This window comes from Acomys minous (assembly GCF_964271855.1).
Source record: "Acomys minous genome assembly, chromosome: 15".
Taxonomy (NCBI): Eukaryota; Metazoa; Chordata; class Mammalia; order Rodentia; family Muridae; genus Acomys; species Acomys minous.
This window is the reverse complement of record NC_140497.1, coordinates 7,161,923-7,185,082: the sequence shown is the minus strand read 5'-3', so window position 1 is coordinate 7,185,082 and position 23,160 is coordinate 7,161,923. Positions and strand designations below refer to the sequence as shown.

General features: G+C 51.6%; 1 protein-coding gene across 5 annotated transcripts in view; it reads right to left on the bottom strand.

Moving 5' to 3' along the window:
* Window positions 1-613: 613 nt before the first annotated feature.
* ATP11A (ATPase phospholipid transporting 11A) overlaps window positions 614-23,160 on the bottom strand; it is a 110,543-nt gene continuing 87,996 nt past the window's right edge. Inside the window, exons 21-30 of one of the 5 annotated variants that reach the window (XM_084759501.1) lie at window positions 22,778-22,880; window positions 22,486-22,631; window positions 21,959-22,018; window positions 20,828-20,955; window positions 17,877-18,012; window positions 12,533-12,598; window positions 11,579-11,682; window positions 9,928-10,093; window positions 5,673-5,776; window positions 4,442-4,580 (exon numbers count right to left, since the gene is read on the bottom strand). In XM_084759501.1, the coding sequence (XP_084615627.1) occupies window positions 5,684-5,776; window positions 9,928-10,093; window positions 11,579-11,682; window positions 12,533-12,598; window positions 17,877-18,012; window positions 20,828-20,955; window positions 21,959-22,018; window positions 22,486-22,631; window positions 22,778-22,880 (1,002 nt within the window). In that variant the 3' untranslated portion in view covers window positions 4,442-4,580; window positions 5,673-5,683. Of the gene's footprint in view, window positions 4,581-5,666; window positions 5,777-7,288; window positions 7,642-7,830; window positions 7,916-9,927; window positions 10,094-11,578; window positions 11,683-12,532; window positions 12,599-17,876; window positions 18,013-20,827; window positions 20,956-21,958; window positions 22,019-22,485; window positions 22,632-22,777; window positions 22,881-23,160 lie in introns of those variants that run through there. The other 4 variants (XM_084759504.1, XM_084759502.1, XM_084759500.1 and 1 more) reach the window with 4 other exon arrangements.

Below are 23,160 nucleotides of genomic sequence, written 5' to 3'. Positions count from 1 at the left end.
CCTAGACTCAAGGGCCTTCTTGAGGCTTGTCACATAGCAGCAGCCAGACTCTGCCACGACTGAGTCTGCCAATAGTGGATAGTGACGTTGGGGCTGCTGAGCCCCAAGTTCGGCAGAAGATAAAGGAGAGGGGAGGTGTCCCAGAGATGAGGCACAGATTAGAGTCCTGTGTGAGGAAGCTCTATGCTGCTGGGGACTCATGCTAAGGCTCTTGTTCTGGGTGGACAGGACTGTCAGGCCTTGAATCAGGGCTGTCTCAGTGGCTTTACATTTAGGCTTCAGAGGACCCCCCCCCCAGATGCTCAAGGATCTGAGGTGTGGTACCTACCACAGCACAACCCTGCCTCCTGCACTGCAGCTAAGAGATTCTGGTTCCCTCAGCATCCACACAATTTGAGTCCGACACATGCGTGTGCCTAGAGTTTTAACCACGTATGCAGAAAGTGCATGTGCAACTTATGTAATGTCACATGTTTGTGAGGAGACAGAGGTGCACCTTTTCGGTTGTTGGGTGTGAGCAGAAGTCTCCTATCCAAAAGCCCAGTGTATGAGGATTGCCTACAGAAGTCGGAGGCAAAGCCGGAAGCACGCAAAATAAGCCTGAGATGCTTGATCCGGTTTAATTCACAATTTAATTTTTCAAAGCAAGTTACTGGGCTCTCAGTTAAACATTAGTGTTGGAGAATGACATGTTTAATGTACTTACTATATTGGATACTTTAAATAAATCCCAGTACTGAGGATGGTGACAGCTACAGATCATCATTCACGGGAAGCGCATCGTTGATTCTCTCTTACTCACACATTACATAGTAGTGGACATTTTAAGTGGCAATGCAGACACACGATTTTAAGTCAGACAATATATGCATATTAAAATTCTGTATCTCTTGATAAGGTAAAAATAAAGCTATATAAATCAATAGACATTTTCCTGCAAAATTAGAATCACACTCTCTTAATACTTCCAACACACACACATCTTCATTAAAGCTTTGTTTAGACACAGCATCAGAACCATCTCTCAGTCACCTGCCTTCTGGCTTTTAAAGGATTGCATTCGCCAAGTGACGTTTTCCTGTTTTTACAGCTATAAATGGGCAACTTCCAGAAGAGATGTGGAACACAAGGGCTTGCTGTCCAATGGCATTGCTGATAAAGTACATTAGGATGAAATAAACGTGGATGGGTGAGTCCAGTACCAGTCAGTGCAGATACGCCTTGAACGTGGGGGTTCAGTGGCCCCACTGGGGCTTCCTCTGGGCCACTGGACACCTGGGTGATGCTCAGTGACTAGGGTGACCATGATGGCATACTCAAGACACGGCAGCCGATCCTGGGAAATGTGCTCAGCACCCTATTCCAGCCTGGGCTGAGCTTTCCCCCAACTTGCTACCTCAGCCTTCAGAGCCTCCTCCCATCCAGGAACTCCCTGGGTGGGGCCTTTGGTCTGCATGTACTCAGGAATGGATCACTGGCATTTGGGAACAATGTTTTCCTAGCTAGTATGTGGCAGCGGGCCGGCACCTGCACTCAGGATGGCATGCAGCTTTGGCTAGCCTTAATCCTGCTTGCTAGACTGAGGGAGCAGGGGGAGGGCCTGACCGGGAGGCACACTTCGTCAGGAGCGGAGAGCTCAGTCCAGCACTGCAATGTCACCCAAGCAGACCAGATGTAAGCCCAAGCACCCTTTCTAGGGTGTGTGTGTGTGTGTATGTGTGTGTGTGTGTGTGTGTGTGTGTGTGTGTGTGTGTGTGTGTATGTAAGGAGCCTGACATCCCAGTGTGTGTGTGTGTGTGTGTGTGTGTGTGTGTGTGTGTGTGTGTGTATGGAGCCTGACATCCCAGAGGGCAACATCTCTGCACAGGACCGTCAGAAAGGAGTCTGGTACATGGGCTGGAAGGAGAATGCACATGTATGTTTGTGTGTGCACATCTGTGTACACATTTCTACATGCTTGTACATGGCCATGAGTGTGTGTGGAGGAGAAAGCAAAAGAACAGGTGTGCAGCCAGGTCTCCTAGGACATACGTGAGGTGGAGTGCTTGCAGGGGACAGCCATGACTTCTGGCCAATGTAGTAAGTCACAGATGTTCACATGTGCAATGCAATTAAGAAGAAACTCATTAGAGTTGAAGCTACCTGCTTTAAGGAAAGGAGACAGCAGCTGCTGTGAGGTGAGGTGGAAGATTTGCACTCCCATCTTGTCTCTGTCTCTGCATTTCACTTGTGCCCTTGTCTATTTCAAATTCTTAAGCAACGTCATTTGCTAATTTCCTTAAGCATAATTTTTGAAGACACTGGAGTGTGCATAAAGCCTGGGGCATTCCTATGTAAACTTCACGGGGGGGGGGGGGGGGGGGGGAGGGCGTGTGCAAAAGAATGTCTCCACACCCAGAAAGGGTTGCAGAACGCACAGCCTGCAGGAAGAATATTCTGTGTTTAAGGCTGAAGGATGGAAATAAAAAACAAAAACAAAATAGAAACCATGAAAGTACAAAGGACTGCCACAAAACAAGCAGAGAACATGATTTTGTCTTCAGCACGCCCTTCAGCTGGTCAGTCTCCGGAAACACCAAGAAACAAAGAGGCACAAGGGAGAATCAGCGCTCGCTGACAGATACTGACACATTTCGGCTGAAATGCTCACCAGCATTTAAAGAGGCCAAAATTCTCAAACTTAAAAAGTGAAAGCTCTAAAAACATACTTAAAAGCCAGAAGGTACATCAACAAATGAGTAAGAGATATAGAAACAGCTATGAAAATACTTCAGTGTCAAGGCAATTTTAAGATCCCTAAAAAAATACATTACAAATAATTTGTTAACTAAACAGAGAATCTGCCCCTCCCCATAGGTATTGTATTTGTACCCATATTGGGTTCTTAAAAAGGGCTGTAAAAATGCACACACCACTATTTAAGGGCTACTGTGGATGGGGCTCCGATCTTGGGCTGACACATGGCGACGCAGGTGGGTGAGCGGGCATGAGGGTGTGTGGAGGCACGGGCAGCGCTCAGCAGAGCTGCGGGTGCTCTGGCAGCAGCCCCCCTATCTTTGGTGTGGTGTTTGTGTTCACCCAACCTCCCCCAACTGCCAGGCCCAGTAACTGCTCCCACTGTTGACTGGTCCCCCAGTTCAAGTGCACTGTTTATAGGGAAACCCTGTGTAATCATGTTACACACTTGTGCTTCCCAGGATATATAGGCTCTCAACCGCATGGCTCCAGGCCCACCATGTGACTCCACAGGGACCAAGATGGCTTTCTCCCAGGTGCTGGCTGGCACTTTCTGAAAGGCTGCACCTCACTGGCACACCTTCTCTAAGTTAGGCCTGTGACAGCTCTGTCGAATGCTCTGCTGGGAGCAGAAAAGCCACTGTGGGAAGCATCAGGGAGTCACAGTACAGTGGCCTTCTGCTTCTGCCGGCCTGTCCACTCCAAGTAAAGCCCTGGATGGAATCTGTGTGGCACCAACGGGAGGCAGGCTGAGCAGCAGTCCAGAACGGGTGAGTCCACATCAGTCCCAGAGAGCTTAGGCTGTAGGACTCACCTCTGGGTGAGATAGATACCTGCCTGGGTGCCCCAAACCTCCACCTTTCCCACCACTTCTGGAACAAATGCTTTCTAATAAGGTAACCTGACATCATCCTGGGATGTGGTGGCCATCACTACATTCCTGAGAGACTTAGCTAACAGTGTGACTTACTCACATACATATATGTCATCTTCCACAGGCAGCCGGTGACAGGAAGGGGACACTGACACCTTCAAAAGCTCCGATGGGCAGGTTCAACATCTCAACAAACAGACTCATACATGATCTAGGGCAAGGGCTTTGCGAGGAGACAGTGAACACTGAGGACAGCAAGGCCACAGGTCCAGGACACACACACCATCTAGTGTCTGATATGGCCACTTCCCTAGCAGGAAATGTGGATGGTTTACACAGAAAACACATGGTCAGGGACATCAGGATACAACATGAGCCGAGCCTACGTGCTATGCAGAAGGCTGTAGACAAAGGAGCAGGATCTTCTCCTCAAGTGACAGCAGGGGGTGACAACAGCAGAAGGGTAGATACTCAGGCCTGGCGAGGCCAGCTTCGTAGCTGCAATGCTTAAGATGAGGCCAAGCATAATGTCCTTTTCTGTAGCCCAACTGGATGTGTGGTCACCAGGCCTAGGACAACTATGCCTGTCATGCACGGTCCAGACTGCAGTGCGCTGTGCCTGAGCGGGCGACCTGGGATCCCACCCTCACCTCCTCGAGGATGGAGAGTGGGACAGGCGCAGGCACACACAGCACCCAAGAACACAGCTCTCAGAGGCTGGGGCAGAGGGGCTGTCTGTCCATCAAGTGGGTGTTTCCAGGCTGGGCCTACCGCACCCATACCTTGTGTTGTGGGAAAGGCCGGGGTGGGGAGGGAGCACAGTGTGCTCTTAGCTCTCCCACCTTGAGCACAATACTCTCCCAGAGTGGGAGCTGCACTGGGCAGCCAAGGGTCTGGTGCCCTGAGCACCCCAGCTCTGCAAAGAGGCCAGGGGGGTGAATTCTGAAACGCTGTCCCGGAGTTGTATGCTCTGCCAAAAGAACAGAAGGCCATCATCAGTCACAGAGCCTCTCTGAGGGACCCCGAGCCCCCCAGTGTACCTGTAGCTTGGCCAGCCTACCTCACCCACTGCATCACCCCAGGGGACAGGTAAGTGGGCCCACCCCACGGGAACTGAGCCCAGAGGCAATGCATCTATGGGTCTGGGAATGGACACCCCCTGGTTTAGTGCCAACAGAGGGGCCCTCCCACAAAGGTGACAACATGGGAGGGGGGAGGAGTGTTGAACACACTGAGCTTCTTTTCTGTCACCATTGGCATGTACTTTGATTGCTCATAGGTCCCACACATCCTCCAACGAGGGTGCTAACTACTACCCCGGGAAGAAGGCAGGGCTCACCTGTGCAGGTTAGTGTGTCCTAGCCCGACAGGGACTGGGGTCAGTGTCATGCTGACCACACCAGGCTATCATGCCCTCAGGCTACAGTTATCGGGCAGAAGAGGCTCGTGCTGCCTTTTATCAAAGAGTACAATGTGCACAAACAGCAGCTGGCGGCCAGGAGGGACGGGTGGGAGGCTGCACGGTGTAGACCTGTTCTCTTGAGAGACCGTGTCCCTCCATCTCCCACTCCCTACCCCCGTGAGGCTGGATCAGATACTGTGGGGTCTCAGAGCCCCCAAGGCTGTCCAGGCACAGTCGTGTGCTCAGCTAATGGTTTCAGCTAGACACCAACTGGGCTCATGAGACTTTACTTCAAGACAGGATTATCTCGAGAAGCTTCAAAGTGGAGCTGTGTCTATCACGGGGACAGGGGCCAGCCTGTCAGGCAACACTGGGCACTGCACATTGATCACATGTCATTTGTATGTATACACACGTATTATAACATTTCCCCTATGTGCTTGGCTCACTCTCAGTTGTGCTACTTACCTGTGTGTGTGTGTGTGTGTGTGTGTGTGTGTGTGACTGTGTATGTGTAAAAACGGTATAGTTTGTTTTCAGAACAAATCACTCATTTAAAAAAAAAAAAAACAACAACACAGCAAAACTTTGGAGGAAGAACACACAGTCCGAGAGTCACAGCACACCGGCCTAGCGCCCAGCAGGCAGCCATACCGTTACCTAGCGTTGGGCTAGACATGTCTTGGCTGCGGTAAGAAGTCCTTCAGCAGGGGCCTGTCGCTCTTCGAAGTGGCGTCGGCCAATGCTTTGAGTCGCGTACTCTGCTGCAAGGGCGAGGAAAGACACTGAGCTGCTGCCTGCATGGAGGCCGGCGGAGGAGGCCAGTCCCTGTGCCCTGGCAACTGCAGTGACCTATGGCATCCCCACACTCCCAGCCACGGCACGCCATGCGCTCTGCTTGCAGGGTCTGCACATCAGTCAGAATGCCGTCAAGACAGCCAGCGCTGGCTCCAGGGGCTGCCTGTCCACAAAGGCCTCTCTAGGGGACCAGACAGCCCTGAACAGCTTCATTTGAAGAAGTCTGTACCCAGAGAAGCAGCGGCAAGGTCAAAGCGGGTGCTGCAGCACCACAGGGGAGGCCACCAGCTGGAAGTCCTAACAAGTTCCTGCTCCAGCATCCTGCCACAGGGCACCTGTGTGTTGCTTCCTGTGCAGCTCCACTGGCCTGTGAGCAGTGATCTCTGCACAACCTGCCTGGCACACACAGGGCATTCATAGGCCATGTCCTCAAGGCTGCTGGCTCCTGGCCTGGCGTGGCGCAGGTTTTAAGCACTTTCCAGTCCTCATTCACCAGTTCCTCAGCGCCGAGGACTGAGGGAGCTTTCAGAGTTGAAGGAGTACAAACAAGGCTGGATGGCAGAAGAGCGGGTGGAGCTGGCAAGGGTCCAGTGAGAAGTAGCCAGAGGATGGCGCTGTTTCCCACACGGGTGCAGGGGTGGGCAGGCAGGCTGCCGCAAGTGTGTGGATGCACAGACTGGTGCAAAGACATGTACACTGTTATATATACAAGCTTGGTGTATATATATATAACATGCCCAGTGTCCGTCACGCTTGCTTTGTATTAGGAACAGGTTGAAAGCGAGCCCAGGTGTCTGAAGTCAAATCCGCCCCACTGAGGCCTGTGAAACATTTATTCCTCCAAAGCTTCGTAGACTCACGCTGCTTTGCGGCAGCAGTGTGTCTGTCTGCTGTGCTTGTGTGTATGTGTGGTCTGCTGTGATGCCTGGGGGCCACCTCTCCAGTGGCTGGAGTCTGCTTCTACACAGGTTCAGGAAACTCAACTCTTTGGAAGCTTCATCAACAGGGAACAGTGTTTGCATCCTGAGTTAGCGTATGTAGTGTTTGACAAAGTCCTTGTGACATTTTAGTCTTCCTAAAAATCCCCTCCACAATGTTTTGAGGAGTGTAAACAGCAGCTGGAATGTCGTCATTTATTCTCGTGACACTAAGTTAGAAACACTTTGGTTGCCGTTATTTCAAAGCGTACCATCTCGCTGACTATGGTGTTTAAGATACTTAGGAGGTAACTGCTTTGCTGTGCTTTCGGTGTGTCCTAGGCATAAGCCTGGGGAGGCAGGAGCCCATGCAGCTAACTGATGGAGCACATGTGGGTGTTGTATATGGGTTCAGGGAATTCAGCCACAGTACCACAACACTGTGCTGCTGCTGTTTCCTGACTTCTTGGCTGAGGAGCAGGTACTGGCCACAGCAGCCATCGAGGGACGGGGTGGAGCTCCGTGCTGCCACAGTGGCCATTAAAAGCAGCACATCACAGGGTTTTCTAAAAACAGGTCTTTATTTTGAAAAGCAGAACAGGGATCTGACAGGCAGAGGCCAGCGCTAGCTGACCCCACCTCACAAAGTTCTCGGGGGTCTTGCGCAGAACTCTCTTTCCTGGCCTTCCTCAGTTCCCACACTAGAGTGGGACCCCAGAGGTAAGTATGTGGGAAGACGTCTCAGTCTCTACCACCATGGCTGTGGAGAACAGGGCCATGCTGAGGTTGCCTTGCTCAAGCTGGGTTGACTGTGTGTGACCTGCCTGTCAGGTGCTTAGGGGCTGCGCCACCTGTGTCAAGCAATGGTGAAAGCTCTGGACCCCATGGTAGAGACGGAGAGCTGCAGAGAGCCTCTGTTGGAGGAAGACAAAGCCTATCATTAGCGCTCTCCTCACAGGTGGTGTACCATCACTGTGTTACCTGCTGAGGTGATTGGGATGAACGGCAATACCAGAGAGTGTAGTGGGTGGCCTCAACACTAACTTCTTCCCACCTGGTCCTGTGGCCATCACCCCAACATGCAAGAAGGCAGAGATGGTCACCTGTTGGTCAGAAACTCAGACCACTGGTGGTCTGGGAAAGCATAAAGACGGTGGGCTGCTCAACAGAAAGGCACTTGTTCCTGGCCTGCAGCCGCAGTCCGGAGCCCAGGCACGCGGAGTGTTTGAACAAGTAGTGGTTATTTAGGCAAAGCAGTGGAGGTAAGGGAGGCAGGAGAGAGAGACAAGAGGTAAGTTGGTTATAGGCAAACATCCTGGCACATAGTAACACCACTGCTCTAGCTGCTGGGCACTGCCAGGCCAGGACCCACTGCCCCACTCCTCCCTACCCCACCCACACCTGGCTCCTCCTCGCTCTATGCCTCCTGTGCTGCACCTGGGGATAGTCTGTGGTAAAGATGTGTCTTACAGGCTCCAGATTGCACCATAGTAGTGGGGGTGGGAAAGCTCCTGTCAGCCTTTCCCCACTTACCTTCCCAGGCCATTCCAGAAGATTCTTGCAGAGCCCCACAATGGAAGCCACACCCCCACCACAGAAAATCTCAGGGGTCCTGCAGGCAGGTGCCCTTGCTAGTTGCAGAGCCCAAATTTTGCTCAAATGTGTCCAGTCAAACACCTGAACAGCCCATCAGCATCTGGGCATTGGGTACACTGTGCGTTCGTGACGGCAGCTACGCTATAGCCAGGAAGCCACCATGAGCTGCGCTTCTCTCTCTCTCACTCTATGCACAGCGCTGTCAGGAGCATGTGTCCCCATGTCCCAAGTGTCAAGATATTGCCTTGAATGTGTGTTTCCACACACCCTCATATACAGGGAGTGGGTGTGAACAGTGCCACACAGAGCACGAGTGTTCAATCTGTCTTATACACAGGCTGTTGTCATGAACACAGCATCTCTACATAAGGCGTCTAAAGAACACTACATCCAGCACCTCTGGTGTTGAGAATACCATGTTCACTGTATCCCCGGGTAAAGGAATCTTGTGTGTACAATTGTGTGTGTCCACTGTGTCTCTGTCAGGAAGCTGGGTCTCTACTGTCAGCCTTGGAACTGTACTGCTGAAGAGTAGAGGCTTTAGGCTTGTGTGGAAGAGAGCTGCTGGACAGCTTTCCAGTCCCCCCCCCCACCCCCAGGTAGACAATGAATGTCATTCCCAAGGAAACCAGCACAGCTGACACTGACAGCCTCAGGGCCAATTGCTGCGTGCGTGCGTGCGTGCGTGCGTGTGTGCGCGCGCGCGTGTGTGTGAAGGGGGGGGGGACTGAGACTGGGTTGGGGGCATCAATGGCAGGTGGACTTCCTTTCATGTTGTGGGTTGAGGGGGGTCCCCAAGTTCTACAGCTAGCTCTGCTTGGTATCATTTTGTTGCAAGGCACGAACCTGGGACCCTTCATGGCAACCCTCAGTGAACAGAGGCGGGGTAGGAGTTCTAACATGGAGCTTATCAACTGTGGGAGAGGCATGAAGCAGGGAAGACCTGGTGGCACCACCTGAAGGTGGGAATGCTGGGGTGGAGCCACACCCCATCCCAGCCCCAACACGGCCAGCTGGCTCCACTCTAGACAGCCAAGTACTGAGGCACCTACACCGCCACCTTGGCTCCTTACTGGCGGTCTCCCTTTGCAGGAGCCGTGTAGCTCTGTCCTTCTCTGTGCACAGGGCCCCTCCCCCATCTCTTCTTGTAAAGGTAAATTTGAGCCAATTCAACTTCAACACCCTTAAAAGTGGCATCACTTAATCTCTCCCCCGACCCCTTCCAGAGTTAGGGAATGGACCCAGGGTCTTGTACCTGCTAAGTGTGTGCTAGACCACTGGGCACCAGCCCAGATCAAAGTAATAGTTTTTTTTTTTTTTTTTTTTTTGTGGATTTACAGAAAATAACTTATTTTTTTTCTGTTAATCTTTGTTCTCTTATTTTTCTTATTTCAGATGATTGCTCAGGTCTAAAGAGCAAGTAAAACACTGCTCATCTTGAATTTTACCAAACAAAACACTTGACACCTGTCATTGAAGAATTAATGAGTAAGGTGTGGGCTGGTCAGTTTTATGATACCCAGACCTTCTGAGATCTCTCAGTAACTTCCCTATCACAAGACAGGCAGAGGAAAGTGGCTGGCCCGGCTAGGCAGCCTCCATACCTGAGTCTTCTCCGTCGCCGTGGGCCACAGCTGCCTGCACAAGACCTTCTTGAGGACATCAGGGAGGAGGCTGACAATGACCAGCAGTGTGATACCCAGCCAGGCAGGCCCACTGGACAGCATGTGTATGAACACGTAGTACATCCGCTGATAACTGAGGAACGGCCTGGGTGGAGACAGGACACTGGTGAGACACTGCAGACCAGGAGGATGCTTCCTAAGCCCTCCCCAAAGGCGCCACTCTCTGTACTGTCAGTGCTCCGCCCCCCCCCCCCCCCCACTGCCCTATGCGCTTTCAATCTGTCTCCTGGAGTCTTATGAGCGAGAAAGGGAGGAAGGAACTTTAGACTGTGTCCCAAAGGGAGGCCCAGTATCTGGGTGATCTTCACACATATTCACGCAGTATTCACATGGGGTGTAGGTGGAGTGCTGACCAGCAGGACCACAAGCCACCAATGCTCAGAACGCATGCCAGGAGGCCGAGGAAGTGTGCTGACGGTGGCTTCCTTGGCTCCAGGCTGTGTCTCCACCCAAGACCTGGGGACTACCTTCCATGTCCTGCACCATGACAGCCCAGGGACAGAGCAAAGCCCCACCTCCAAGGGTGACACAAATGCCAATCAGAATCAAGTGTGGGGAAGGCTGCCGCTCAGAGACAGGGCACCGGGAGCTGCTGGGAAGGCACCTGCTGCTTACGTGCTTACACATACAACACAGAGGTCACTGGACTCCCAGGCCCAAGGTCCCAGTCCACCTCCTCCACAGGCCTCCCCTCCTGGCAGTCTCAGGGCCTGCCAGGACCTCAGTTCTGGCTTTCTGGTTGGGGGGGTTGTGGCTGGTTGCTGCCTGTGCAGGACTCCAGGATCCCTCACAAAGGCCTGGTTGAGTGCCAGAGAGGGAGAGAGGAGGCTAGGATGCTCCAGCTAGGGAGCCAAGGTCACTCCTCCGCAGGGGCTGTGATACCGAGTGAGGAGAGCTTTGCTTTGGGCTTGTAGGCTGGCCAGGACTAGCGCAGATCAGCCTACCCAAGGGAAGAGTGGTGTAGACAGGCCATACTTCTGTGTGGCTGCCCCTCACATTACTCTCTGGCCCGGGGTCTCAGGTCACAGGGCCTTTGGCCAACTGAGGGCAAGTACATCCTTCAGGAGCTGGGGTTTCTGGGAACGTCAGAGCACAAGGGGCCATAGGCTCCTGCCTCACAGTGTATCTGAGGGCTGAGGGTTGAAATGTTCCCAAAGTAGACCTCAAGTCCCTATGAACGGCATTTCGAAGTGATGAGGAAGGACAGAGGCCCCGAGTTCGGGTCCATGTGGAGGCACTAGAGAAGGAGATGAGACTGAGTGGAGCCAACTCCCACGCCCAAGTCAGGACAGCGTGTGGCACTCACTGGGTGCTGAGCACACTGTGCTGTTCCCATGTTCTGTGATTTCTGGCCCCCGGAACCATGTCAACTGTTCACTCAGGTCACTATGAACCACTTGTGTGCTAGAGCTCCAAAACTGCACCATGACACCAGGGACACAGGTTCCATCAGCAGTCTGCACACCACTGCAGGAGGCTGCAGGCTGTGCAGAGCACAGGTCTTGGGTCCTCCATGACAGGCTGCGGGCCAGGGCACAGTTAGGGGCACACAGGGCTTAAGGATTCTTACCAGATGATCCCTCCCCAAAGCAGGGAGAAGACGATGTAGAAGAGCAGCGAGCCCCAGATGACAAAGTGGTTTATCCAGGTCCAGTAATGCGTGTCCAGTGCGAGCTACAAGGGAAGAGGTGTCAACAGTGACATGGTCCAGGCGTGCAGAAAGGAGGGTCAGAAAATCATGAAAGACGAGGGACAACTGGAACACGAGGGCACAGCGCCTGCAGACGTGTACAAGAGAGCCGCACCAAGCCAAGCCGCGTTTCCTCAGGAGGAGGCAGCTAGGATGGCCACGTTTTCCTGACTCACCTGGGACCTGTGTGCACGCGCCTGTGCGTGCACGTGCATCCACAGTTTGAGGAGTCTGTCTACATACTTTTAAAGACCCAATGTGATGGAGTTGGGGGACTTTCATAATGAAGTTCTTCACAGAGTCTGACTTGACTTTAAAAAGCTGAATTTTGGGGGCAGGAGAGATGGCTCAGTGGTTAAGAGCACTGGCTGCTCTTCCAGAGGACCTGAGTTCAGTTACAAGCATCCGTGTGTCAGTTCATAGCCACCTATAACTTCAGTCCCAGTGATCCAAGGGCACTAGGCACCCATGTGGTATACACACACACATGCAGACCAAACATCCATACACATAAAATAAATAAAAATAAATCTTTAAAAAAATGTCTGAAATACATTAATTTATTTAAACAGAGATGTTTTCATTATATTGGGGCTGAGAATTTCAATGTCCACTATTTTGCAAACGCTCAGCTTTCATTCTCTTTTGAGGAATTCTGGGAGCTCATGTACCAGGCAGTGCACATTTGCTGGGACCTGGGTGTGAGCTGAAGCAGAGGGCTCAGGGCACCTACCATGGGGGTCCCAGTATCAGCATGGGTCTAGGATTGTAAGAGCTCAGGGAGAGCTGCAGGCAGCCTAGCCATGGCCGGCGTGTGCCCACCGGGTAACTCACCTTCAGCGTGACGGTGAACACCATCACAGTGAACACCAGCGTCCCGAAGGTCCAGTTCCCGAACATCTGTGAAGACAAGCACCTAAGTGAGTGCCTGCTGCCGTTCACCCCTCCTCCCTCACCCCGGACACGGATGCTAGAGAGCAGAACCCGTGGCCTCCGCACCTCAGCCCAAGGACATGGAGACTACAGTTTCCTGAGCTAGAGAAGGCAAGAGCTCAGATGGCACAACGGCCAAGCCTGGCTCAGAGGTGACTCACATTAGTGTCCTGCTGGCCCCTGATACTGGCCCTTGTGGGCACTAGCACACGACTGTCAAGTGTCCTAAGGCTTCAGGGTCAGCAGGGAGAGAACGCATGGCTGGAGCCGATACGCATGGTGCAGAACTGGACCCTGGCCAGGCTGCTTTCCCTAGAAGGGCTGCCCACCGTATTCCCAAGGTCTGCTCTGCCCGACTCAAGAACACACCCAGGGAACCTGCATCTGGTGACAGAGATGCCCACAGCTGAGGGGCACAGCTGCTAAAACACTGCAGGAGACAGCCAGAGGAGACACCAGAACACAGAGGTGACAGCATCAGGGAGGGCTTCTCTGTGAAGACCTCAGAACAGGGAGGAAGTGGGCAGGCGGCACAAACTAGACAAAGACTACTCCTCCAACATCCAGGCCCCTGGCCACGGCCACGGCTGCCTACAACTACCCAACACAGAAGGAAGACCAAGTAGGGAGACATGGGCTGCCCTCCTTCTAGTGGGAGCAGGCACGGCGGTGGGAGCACAGACACGGGTGACACTCTAAGAGCTAACACAGTTCTCAAGTACACACGGACACGTGAGGTCAGTGGCTGCCAGCCCACACAAGCCTTCTGAAAGAATGGCTCCCTTCATACCACATGAGGTGGACACTGTAAACTATGCCTCTCAGAGAATGCTCCCAGAACTTTCTTAAAGTTTCAGTTTGCAACGAATCATAAGGAAGGATGCCAGCGCTTTTGCCTATGGTGTTAGTCAAAGACATGTGTCTATAACCATACAGAAAGCAGGTTTCTGTGAATCTGTGGCCGTGCGAGCCCTGGGTGTCAGTGGAGACACTGACTGCGAGGGATGGCAGTCCCACTCTCCATCCTACTAGAGAAACACCTTCCTTCTTGGGCTTAGAAACAGCACCAATAGGAGCCCTCAGACCTGAACGTGAGGAGCTTCTAGCCAGGGTCCACTTGGTCACTCCAGAGTGGCTACTGCTGCAACTAGCAGGGAGAAAACAGATGCTGCAAGGTGTGTGGGACTTGTCCCCTCCGGAAGAAAGCCAATACCAATGTCAGAGTACGTGACTGATGGAAGGGGGGGCGGTCACAAGCACTCTCCCACTGCTTTACCCCTAGGGCAGGGGTATTTTCACAACCCAGGGGCAGCAGGCTAGCAGCAGCAATGAAGGTATTTACCTAACTGGGGTGTTAGAGAGCAAGCAGCTGTTTAACCAAAAGCTATAGGTGTCAGGCAACCAGTGACCTGCAGGGAGGGGAGGAAAGGGGAGGGGAGGGGAGAGGAGGGGAAGGGAGGGGAGGCTGTGTTTGATGGAAAGGAGCCATACTGCCTCCACCCAGCTCTTCTGTGCCATCAGTTATCACAGAATACGTGAATTCTTTAAGAAACATGGGTGACAGTGTGACGTGGGTATGGGTGTAAGCGGATCCCAGGAGTACCACACGCCAGGCCAAAGTAAACTCAGCAACTTGCTCCTCCCATGCCTGATCCCTCTACCACTGCCAGGTTTCCCTGGGTTCGGTGGTTATGGCAGACCTACAGTGCCACGGCGGGACACCAGGCCCTGAGTCCCTATAGGACACACAATCACCACCATCACTGGAAGCTGGTAGGAGCCTCAGCCTCCCTGTGCCCTTGGCTCTGGGTTGGGAAAGACAGATGGCCATAGAGCCATTTCTGTGTAGTCTTCATTTCCTCATTTGTTCCCAATGGGAGCCTTCTGGCCGTCAACCAAGAATCACTTAGAATCTTCTAGACTCCCTAAACACCTTCTGGGTAGGGACAGGGGATCCAAGTCTAGGACACCAGCCCCTTGGGCAGAGAGTCACCTTTACACACGCCCCAGCGGTGCTCCCGCAAGCATACCTCCACTGGTGTCTACCTGACTTACATCTCCGTAACAGACCAACACTGAGGCTTTCGCTGGCTCGCACCATAACAGCGCACCTCTGCTGGTAGCTCCTCTTCCAACAAGAGCCCTAAATGAATGCTCTGAGTAACTAATGCCTTCGCGATATACCTTCTCTGTCTGGCTGACTGACACACAACTCAACAACATACTTCCATCCGTGGTCTGATTGACTTCAGACAGCCTCAGGCCTGTAGGAATGTCCTCGGGACAGTCCCACATGTCAGTAGTCCCTGGTGTCAATCAGTTCAGTCCTGTCTCCTTGAGTTTTCCTCTTCCCCGAGCCTAGGCATCCTTGTAAGGTATATTCTGCTCACCAAAGCCCTTAAATCCAAGCCAACTTAATCTTTACATGCAGTAATATTCCATAACAGACATGGTTTTGGCTTCACGATACCTTTGCACCCCTCTGGGCCAACTCCACACACTGCCTGTCATCTGTGTGTGCCGTGATCACACACCATGGACAGCTATCTCAGCATCCTCTAGGGCCTTCCTGACTATTATAACATTCCAAACCAAATACCAGGCTAGCAACAGCCCAGGGGTCAGCAAGAGCATGGTGATTCATGCCTCGGTAGCATTTTTAAAAAATTAATGAAAAAAATTAATGGCTTTTGATGTCAGTGCAAAAATAATCCATAAACAAATTTTAAGAAATTATTCACAACTGCATTGTCCTCATACTACACGAGGCCTATAAATGTTCCCAGGACATTGCAGACCTCTTTAGAAGAATCTCTAAAAGCAGTCAACAGAGTGCGCTTCTTAGCAGAAGGGTCTAGAAGACGCGTCCTGGATCCATGGGGAGCGTCAAGCACTATGACCCCTGATCTGAAAGGGTCACTGTCAAGTCACTCCTGTGCTTGAGTCCTGCTAATACTCACACCTCACACCCCAAAACGCAGCCTAACTCAGGCTGAGCAGGGCTCCCTAGAGGCCTGGTGGAGGGTGAGGGTGGTGTGCGTGACTGGAGAGCAGCCTTGGTCACCCCAATTCCTCCATTGCTACCTCACAGATAGGTGTCAATGTCTGCCCTGAAACACGTCAGGAATGTCAAGGTGACTCTGGTCTCTCAGCTCCACACTCCAGAGCCTGACCAGCGCACACTCCCCCATCACGCCTGGCTCTGAATATGCATCCTGTGGACTCATACTGTCTGTCCTGATGAGCACTGGCATGAGTCGGCCCTGCCAGCCTCCTTTTGGAGCTCTTTTGTGTTAAGACGTGAATCATACATGCAGAGCCTCTACTGAGAAGCTGTGTGTACAGTGGGCTCAGGTGAGTCCGTGTCCGCCTGGGGCATTTTTAGTTCTAATGAACACTTTAACAATGTCTGATGTAGAAGTGTGGGTGACAGGTAGGGACATTGCAGAGCCACCAAGAAGCATCTTCCTCGTAGCCCATGCAAGGCCTCAGGGACCGAAAGAACTGTCTGAGTAGTGGAAGACAAGGAGTGTAGGGAAGGGACCACAGGATCCTAAGCTCCTACAACGGGCAGCAGACCTTTCACCACAAACACCAGCCAGCAGGGTCTGGCAGGAGACTGACATGTGGTAAGAGACACTGAAGAGAGTCTCTGGGAAGGCCTGGGAGGTGAGCTCACTGCCGCTGCCACCGAGTCCTCCCCTAGCACCCCATCTCACGGCACCTTGAGAAACGTCTGACATTGTACTCTGAAATGCTGAGACAGCGTGGGCTGAGGTGGACACCACCGTGCTGGCACGGGTCAGGATCTGAGCTCTGGCTATGTCTCACACTGGTTTCCTAGCTTTGTACAGTGCCTTCCTCAACCTGTGCCAGCAGCACCAGATAAAGGGTACTTAAGTGCCAAGATGTGGCTTGACAGTCAACAGAAAGCTGAGACCTCAGAGTTTAGGACACATGAGATGGCTTCTTAAAGGCTGACTTATGGGGAATCGTGTCCGAGTCACCTAAGAGTCAGGCGACTCTGCTACCCTGGTAATGGGCTGGTGGCTTGTAGGCATTGTTTGATGAAAATAAAAGATGACAGGAAGCCAAAGAAAAGCTTAAAATCTTTAAAACACTGAAATGAGTTTTTAGCAAATCTTCAGGGTCAAATTTAGTAAAAACTGATTTGTATTATGATATAAGAGATCAGAGGCTTTAGTTATGAGGACACAGACACAAATACACAAACTGCCAAGACACAGGCCAGACTCTGATGGTCTGAGAGATCAGCATGTGAAAGACACATGGGAGAAGAGGGGAGCTGGTTCACCGAGAAACGAGAAGCATTTCTGTCTTCAAGCTCCCGGAAGGGATGGGTGGCTAGGGAGGAGTGTTCTCTGATGTCAGGTGCAGTGTTTATCTGAACGGGCATCGTGGAGCCTGCGACCGTAACCGGGCTGACTGCTAAGCTTGGAACTTGTGACACTAAGTGAAAAAGGTCAAGGTCTACGCGATGCCTCTTTTTCTCCTGAGGTGGCACAGGTATGCCACAGTTCTCACCAGGCCTCCTGTCCTTAATTTACAGTGACATGCAGACCTATGAGGTCAGTTCTGCTCAAGCCTCGACAGAGACCCAGGGGGAAGACCAGAGTCAGGCGGCTCTGATGCCAGCACAGGGCAGGGATGGCTAACAGCTTTTCTACCAACAAAGCACACAGAAGAAGTCACATTTGAAAATATTTTCAAGAAATATTTTATTTGTAATGCACTCCAAAACCACAGAGAGGACAAACTCACAGTGTCTTACCATGCTTGTGTTGGTGGTCGCTATCTGAGGTGGGAAGGGAAGCAAGTGGCAGGAAGAAAAAAGCAAGATACGAATAAAACAAACCCCAGAAATGATGCAAACAACAAGCTGCTCTCCACTGGAGAACTACAGAGCTACTCACTGTAAAGGGCCATGCCCACACTGTGGAGCGACACTCAACAACTTAACTCCCCTACAAAAGTACAGTGGCTGGAGGAAACCACGGAGCCCCCGGGATCAGCTCACGGTGGGCTACGCACTATGAATCAGTCAGGAGCAGCTCAGGACAGACCTTCCCCTACAGCTGGTGAGTGTGACACGCCCCTTCCGCTAAGCTGCTCATAGATCCACAGGCAGAGCTGAGCTGTTCTCACACAACTGCCCTACACAGTGACTGCACACAGTGGGGCTTATCACTAAGCAGCGAAACACAAGGTCACTCTCAGTACTGACCTGTCCGTTGCTGGTCACGGTTGTGTTTTCAAACATGAAATAAGCACCAAAGAAAAATACCAAAGCGTCAAATACGCCGAGGAACGTCCAGTAAATGAACACCCGCCAGCGGAGCAGCGCGTTCTTGGCGATGTCTCTGTTTGAGGAAAAGAATGGGAAAACTGTGACATCAGCACAAGGTCCACCCTGTCCAGCCCCGCCCTTATAGAAAGAATATCTTTTGTATTGTATGGATGTAGACCTGTCAATAATAAATCTGATGGCCTACAGCTTAGGCAGGAAACAGGAGGTGGGATATCCAGTAGGCAGAGAGGATTCTGGGAGAAAGCCAGGCACTGGAGATTCAGCCAGCAAGATGTTAAAAGGATGGACGCATGGTACCTGAGCTCAGGTAACCAGGCACATGGCAGAATGTAGATTAGCATAATCGGTTGTTTTTTGGTTTTCCCAAGACAGGGTTTCTCTGTGTAGCCTTGGCTGTCCTGGACTCGCTTTGTAGATCAGGCTGGCCTCGAACTCACAGCGACCTACCTGCCTCTGCCTCCCAAGTGCTGGGATAAAAGGTGTGCACCACCACGCCCGGCCTATAATGGGTTAAGTTATGAGCTTGTCAGAGAGGAGGCCAGCTATATGGCCCAGGTATTTGTAAAATTATTTTGAGTCTCATGAGCCATTATTCTGGGAGCTTGGGGAAAGGAGGAAAGCCTCCTCCTCCACACCATGCCTGCATGTTCCTGAACAGCACCAACCGTGACCACTAGACATGGTGTCTGCATCCTCTAATGGCAGAGTCCCCCTGCAGACCACTCTGCTCTTCACCGGTGCTCTCTCATATTCAGCTGTGATGCTGGTAAAGGAAATCTGGTGCACTCTTGTCTTCTAGATGTAACTAACACCCAGCAGCACACGCTGTTTGACATCTGATTACCGCACTGAGGATTTGGGCTTGCTACCAACCCACACTGGCAGAGTCCAGCTCCCATGGGCTCCAGGGCTCCAGGGACAAGATGTGGCATCCACCAGTGTACTGAAGGAGATGACCACCGGCTTGTTGTTGAGGAGGTGGCCCGGACAGCTCGAGCCTCTCTGTGTTTCATTTCAAGGCCACAAAGCGTACAGCTTCAGTTTTATCTTCTCAAATAGTTCCAAGAAGCTGGATGATGATTCTCTGAAGGTTTTTCTCTCAAGTTTCCTCCTCCCACGCCTCAGTTTCCTTCGGCAACGTTTAACCTCGTGGCCTCACAGTTCAGCGCATCTCTGTGGTTACGGTGGCTAGCTCACTGTATCTTAAACACCTGGCTGGCTGCCTGTGGCATGGATCTTACAAGTTCTCATCTGAATCTACTCTGACAGTATCTGTATTTCTGTCCTGCACAACCGTAGGCAAGATAAGGAAGTTCAATCTGCTGGCACAAGAGCTGGCTGGCTCTTGGCAACCCTCCTGTTTTCTGACTGCCTGAGGTTCTGGTACCTACACAGAGGAGTTCCTTGCTCCTGAACTAACATCCTCGTGTTCGTGTGCACTCATTAACTTCTCTGATCCATTCTTGCTAGGGCTGGTTTTTGAGTCAGAGGGTGTTCTGTGCTTTTCTGAGAATATGTGCGTAAAGAGACTGTATGGTCTCCATTTTGTCTGTCTTAAGACCTTCCTGGGTTTTGAGTGGCTTCAGGAATCATCATCTCAATCCCGTCATGTATTTTTAACAAATCACCTTAGGACTGCTAAGAGGTTTCTGTTGTGCCACTGCCGTATGGCTACAGACACAGGGAAAGGAGAAGCGCTGAGAGCCTATGTACTATGCAGCGCTACACAGGAGGAAAGGGAGCCGCCCATGGCCAGTGCCTGGAAAACCAGCCGAGGCTGCAGATTCTGTTACACCCGTCCTTGCCAGGCGTACAGGAGCTTCTCCTCAGGTGCTTCCCACAAGGAGAGCCATCTCAGAGCACTCAGACGCCGCTCCCTGGAACACAGCCATGGTTGCCACCACCACACAAGTTTCTAGGCCTGTTCATCACGTTAAGAGTTTGACTGTAGCATTCCCTCTGTCATGTTTGAAACACTGCATGCATACACATATGTGCGCGCACGCGTGCGCACACACACATACATACCTATTTCCTTAAGCTTCAAGGTCTCTTAAATGGTTAAAACATTATAATAAAGGCTCCAAAGCCAGTGACCACATCCAGTGGAACAGGGCAGAGAAAGGTCTGGTGTTATGGGGCTTTGGGAAACTACACAGGTGAAAAGACCTCACAGATCTTTTTTGTTGTTGTTGTTGTTGTTTTGTTTTGTTTTTTAAAAAGATTTAGTTATTATATATACAGGGTGCATTAGATCATATTATAGATGGTTGTGACCCACCATGTGGTTGCTGGGAGTTGAACTCAGGACCTCTGGAAGAACAGTCAGTGCTTTTAATGGCTGAGCCATCTCTCCAGCCCGACCTCACAGATCTAAGTGCACAGGTGTGTACACACATGAGCAAGACCAAAGGCCCGGAGCAAACTGAAGGAAACAGATGAAGAATTATAATACGGCTACTGGCTGGCTGCTATGCTGTGGCATCCAGCTCTTCTTACCGGGAGAAAAAGGACAAAAGCACGTGCCTCTCCTCCTTATGTCCCTGGAATGAAGAAAGACTACAAAGAAACACTGTATCTGCCTGGGCACTTCTGGAACAGCAGAGAAGCTGCTGCCTTCATACTAAGCAGAGCGGATGAGGGTCCATTCCTAGCTTTCTCAGCTCTACTAAGCAACAGATGTAGAAGAAACGAGTTCACATCGCTACCAAGCTGTGAGGTGCAGAGGAGAGACACGCGCGCATTCGGGCCTAATGGGACACATTCGGCTGTGGAGGCACCTGCACCACCAGGAGCTGACTGGAGAACTGCGCGCTGCACAGAAGAGCAGCGGGAGCTCACACGTGCACGGAGGCGGAGGCACACACCTGTAGAGGGAGGGGTCTCTCTTGAGGACTTCAATGCCCACGTGCTGCTCCATGAGGCTGTACAGGAGAATCGGGAGGGAAGTGAAGCTGATGTTGTACAGAGTCAGATACGCAGTATCGTACAAAGTCTGCAAGAAGGAGAAGCGATCTGAGAGGTACTCCAAGCGGCTTTAAGCACTGATGTTATGATTTAGCATAGTACTATGTGTGTGTGCATGCATGTGTGCAAGCCAGAGGTCGGCATCAGGTGACTTGGAGCTCACTGACTCAGCTAGGGTGGTTGGCTAATGAGCCCGTGTGTCCTCCTGCCTCTGTCTCACCACTGGGAGTACAGGGCGATGCTGCCATACAGAGCTTTTAACACGGGTGCTGGGGATTTGAACTCAGGTCCTCATGTTTTTACAGCAAGAACTTTATCAACTGAGTCATTTCCCTAGGTCGTGAGTATGCTACTTTTTAATTTGTAAAAAGCTTAAATATATAGAAAGTTCACCTAAAATGTATAAAAGTCACCAGCCTACAGAGACAGACAACCAGGACAGATTTTTAAATTTCATGAAGTAAATTTATCAGGTTTAAAATTCATCAGGTCCAGGCAGAGTTTGGACCCCAAAGTTCGCAATTCTGTTCACTTTAACGTCTTCTAGCTTCAGTTAGCCTGGCCCTGGTGGCTCTGGATACAGGCTATTGGCCACTGTCCACCAGAACACATGGTACATGGGGACAGAAAAGAGTCTGCCCAGGCAGCTAGTACTGAGAAGCCCTTGTCCCAGGTCACGTGTGTCTGCATCCTGCCATAGTTCAAGGCCTCAGACTCCAAGGATGACCCACATCTCCACAAAGGTTCAGGTGTGGGTGTAACCCTCCCGATGCAATCATACACCCCAACAGAGGGGCCCGTCGGCTGTCATTACAACATACTCAGCCTCATGACACCCAGATTGCGGGCTGGCGACTCCTCAGCTCTGTAGTCTGCCCCTCATCTTTGTCCACTGACAGGACCTGGGGGCAGCAGGGTGGGTGGCCCCTGGGGCCCCTGCCAGAACCCCATGGGGTCTGTCCGCACATTCCTGAAGACTGTTCCCTCACTATGGCCACCCACTGGGAAGGAAGACAAGACATGAGACTGACCTGCTGTGAAAATCCGCAGAAGAACTGGTACAAAAACTGAGGGAAAATGAAGCAGACATTCTGAAAAACAAGTCACGCCATTAGTGCACGGGCTTGCCTAGAGCTCACCAGCCACTGTCAACGCATTATGTTGCTATGAGGGGTGGGCCACGTGGGTCCAATGCCCTACACAGCAGCCGAGCAGCTTTTGGAAACGCATCTTTTCATACACGTCTGCAGTGGGGTCCTCGAGATCCCAGGCAGCTGAAGAGAGACACAGTGGCTCAAGAGGAAAGGTGGTGGCGAGAAAGACGCCTGCGTGGAGAGCACTGGAGACACCCACCCTCAAACGTCCTACAACTTCTTCCGCTGGCTCTGTGCTACATTCTGAGAAGGCTCTAGAAGTGTCAGGGATCCTCTGATACAGGAGCAACCAACTTCCTGATGGTCACTTCTTTTTATAGATAAATGACCCTGGGGACACTAAGTCACTCAACGAAGGTCTCATGCCACCAAAACTGTGAGAGGAGAAAAGAGACACTTCCTACCTTATAAAAGAAGTATTGCACAAGCTCAGATATCCTGATATAATAAAAATGCCCGTGAACAAGAAGCATCTTCTTCAAGTGCTTAAACTTGGGTATTGCATAGTCGCTGTTCCTTGCAGCTTGGCGGCCCTCCTTGCCAATGACACCTAGAATGAAGGGCAAATATGCTGGAAGGCAGAGCCAGCTAAGGTCACAGCACCAGTCACAGGTGGAGACTGTGCTCCCTCTGCACACCACAACACTGCCTTTATCTCCCCAACATGCAACCCCGACTGGAGGAGCAGTGGCTTACCTATGCCCACGTGGGCCTCCAGGATCATGCTGACGTCATTGGCACCATCACCAATTGCCAAGGTGATGGGGTGCTCCTTGGAGAATTTGATTAACTTAACAATCTGGAAAAGAAAGAAAAAAAAAGGTTGATCTTCTGTGTTTTCTGTTTCCTTGAGGTCGTGAACGAGGACCTAACGCCGGCGCAGGAAACGGGGAAGCAGTTTGTTTGCAGCTTATTTTCATTTCCTCCACAGATCAGTCTCATAAACACTAAGATACGATCAATGACACAGCTTCACAAAGGCATGAAGACAAAATGAGACTTATTTCAGGTATTGGAAAAGCCTGGGGCCAAGGCCAGCACTGTAGTCTTCAGAAAGGTGTTGCAATTCCATGGCACTT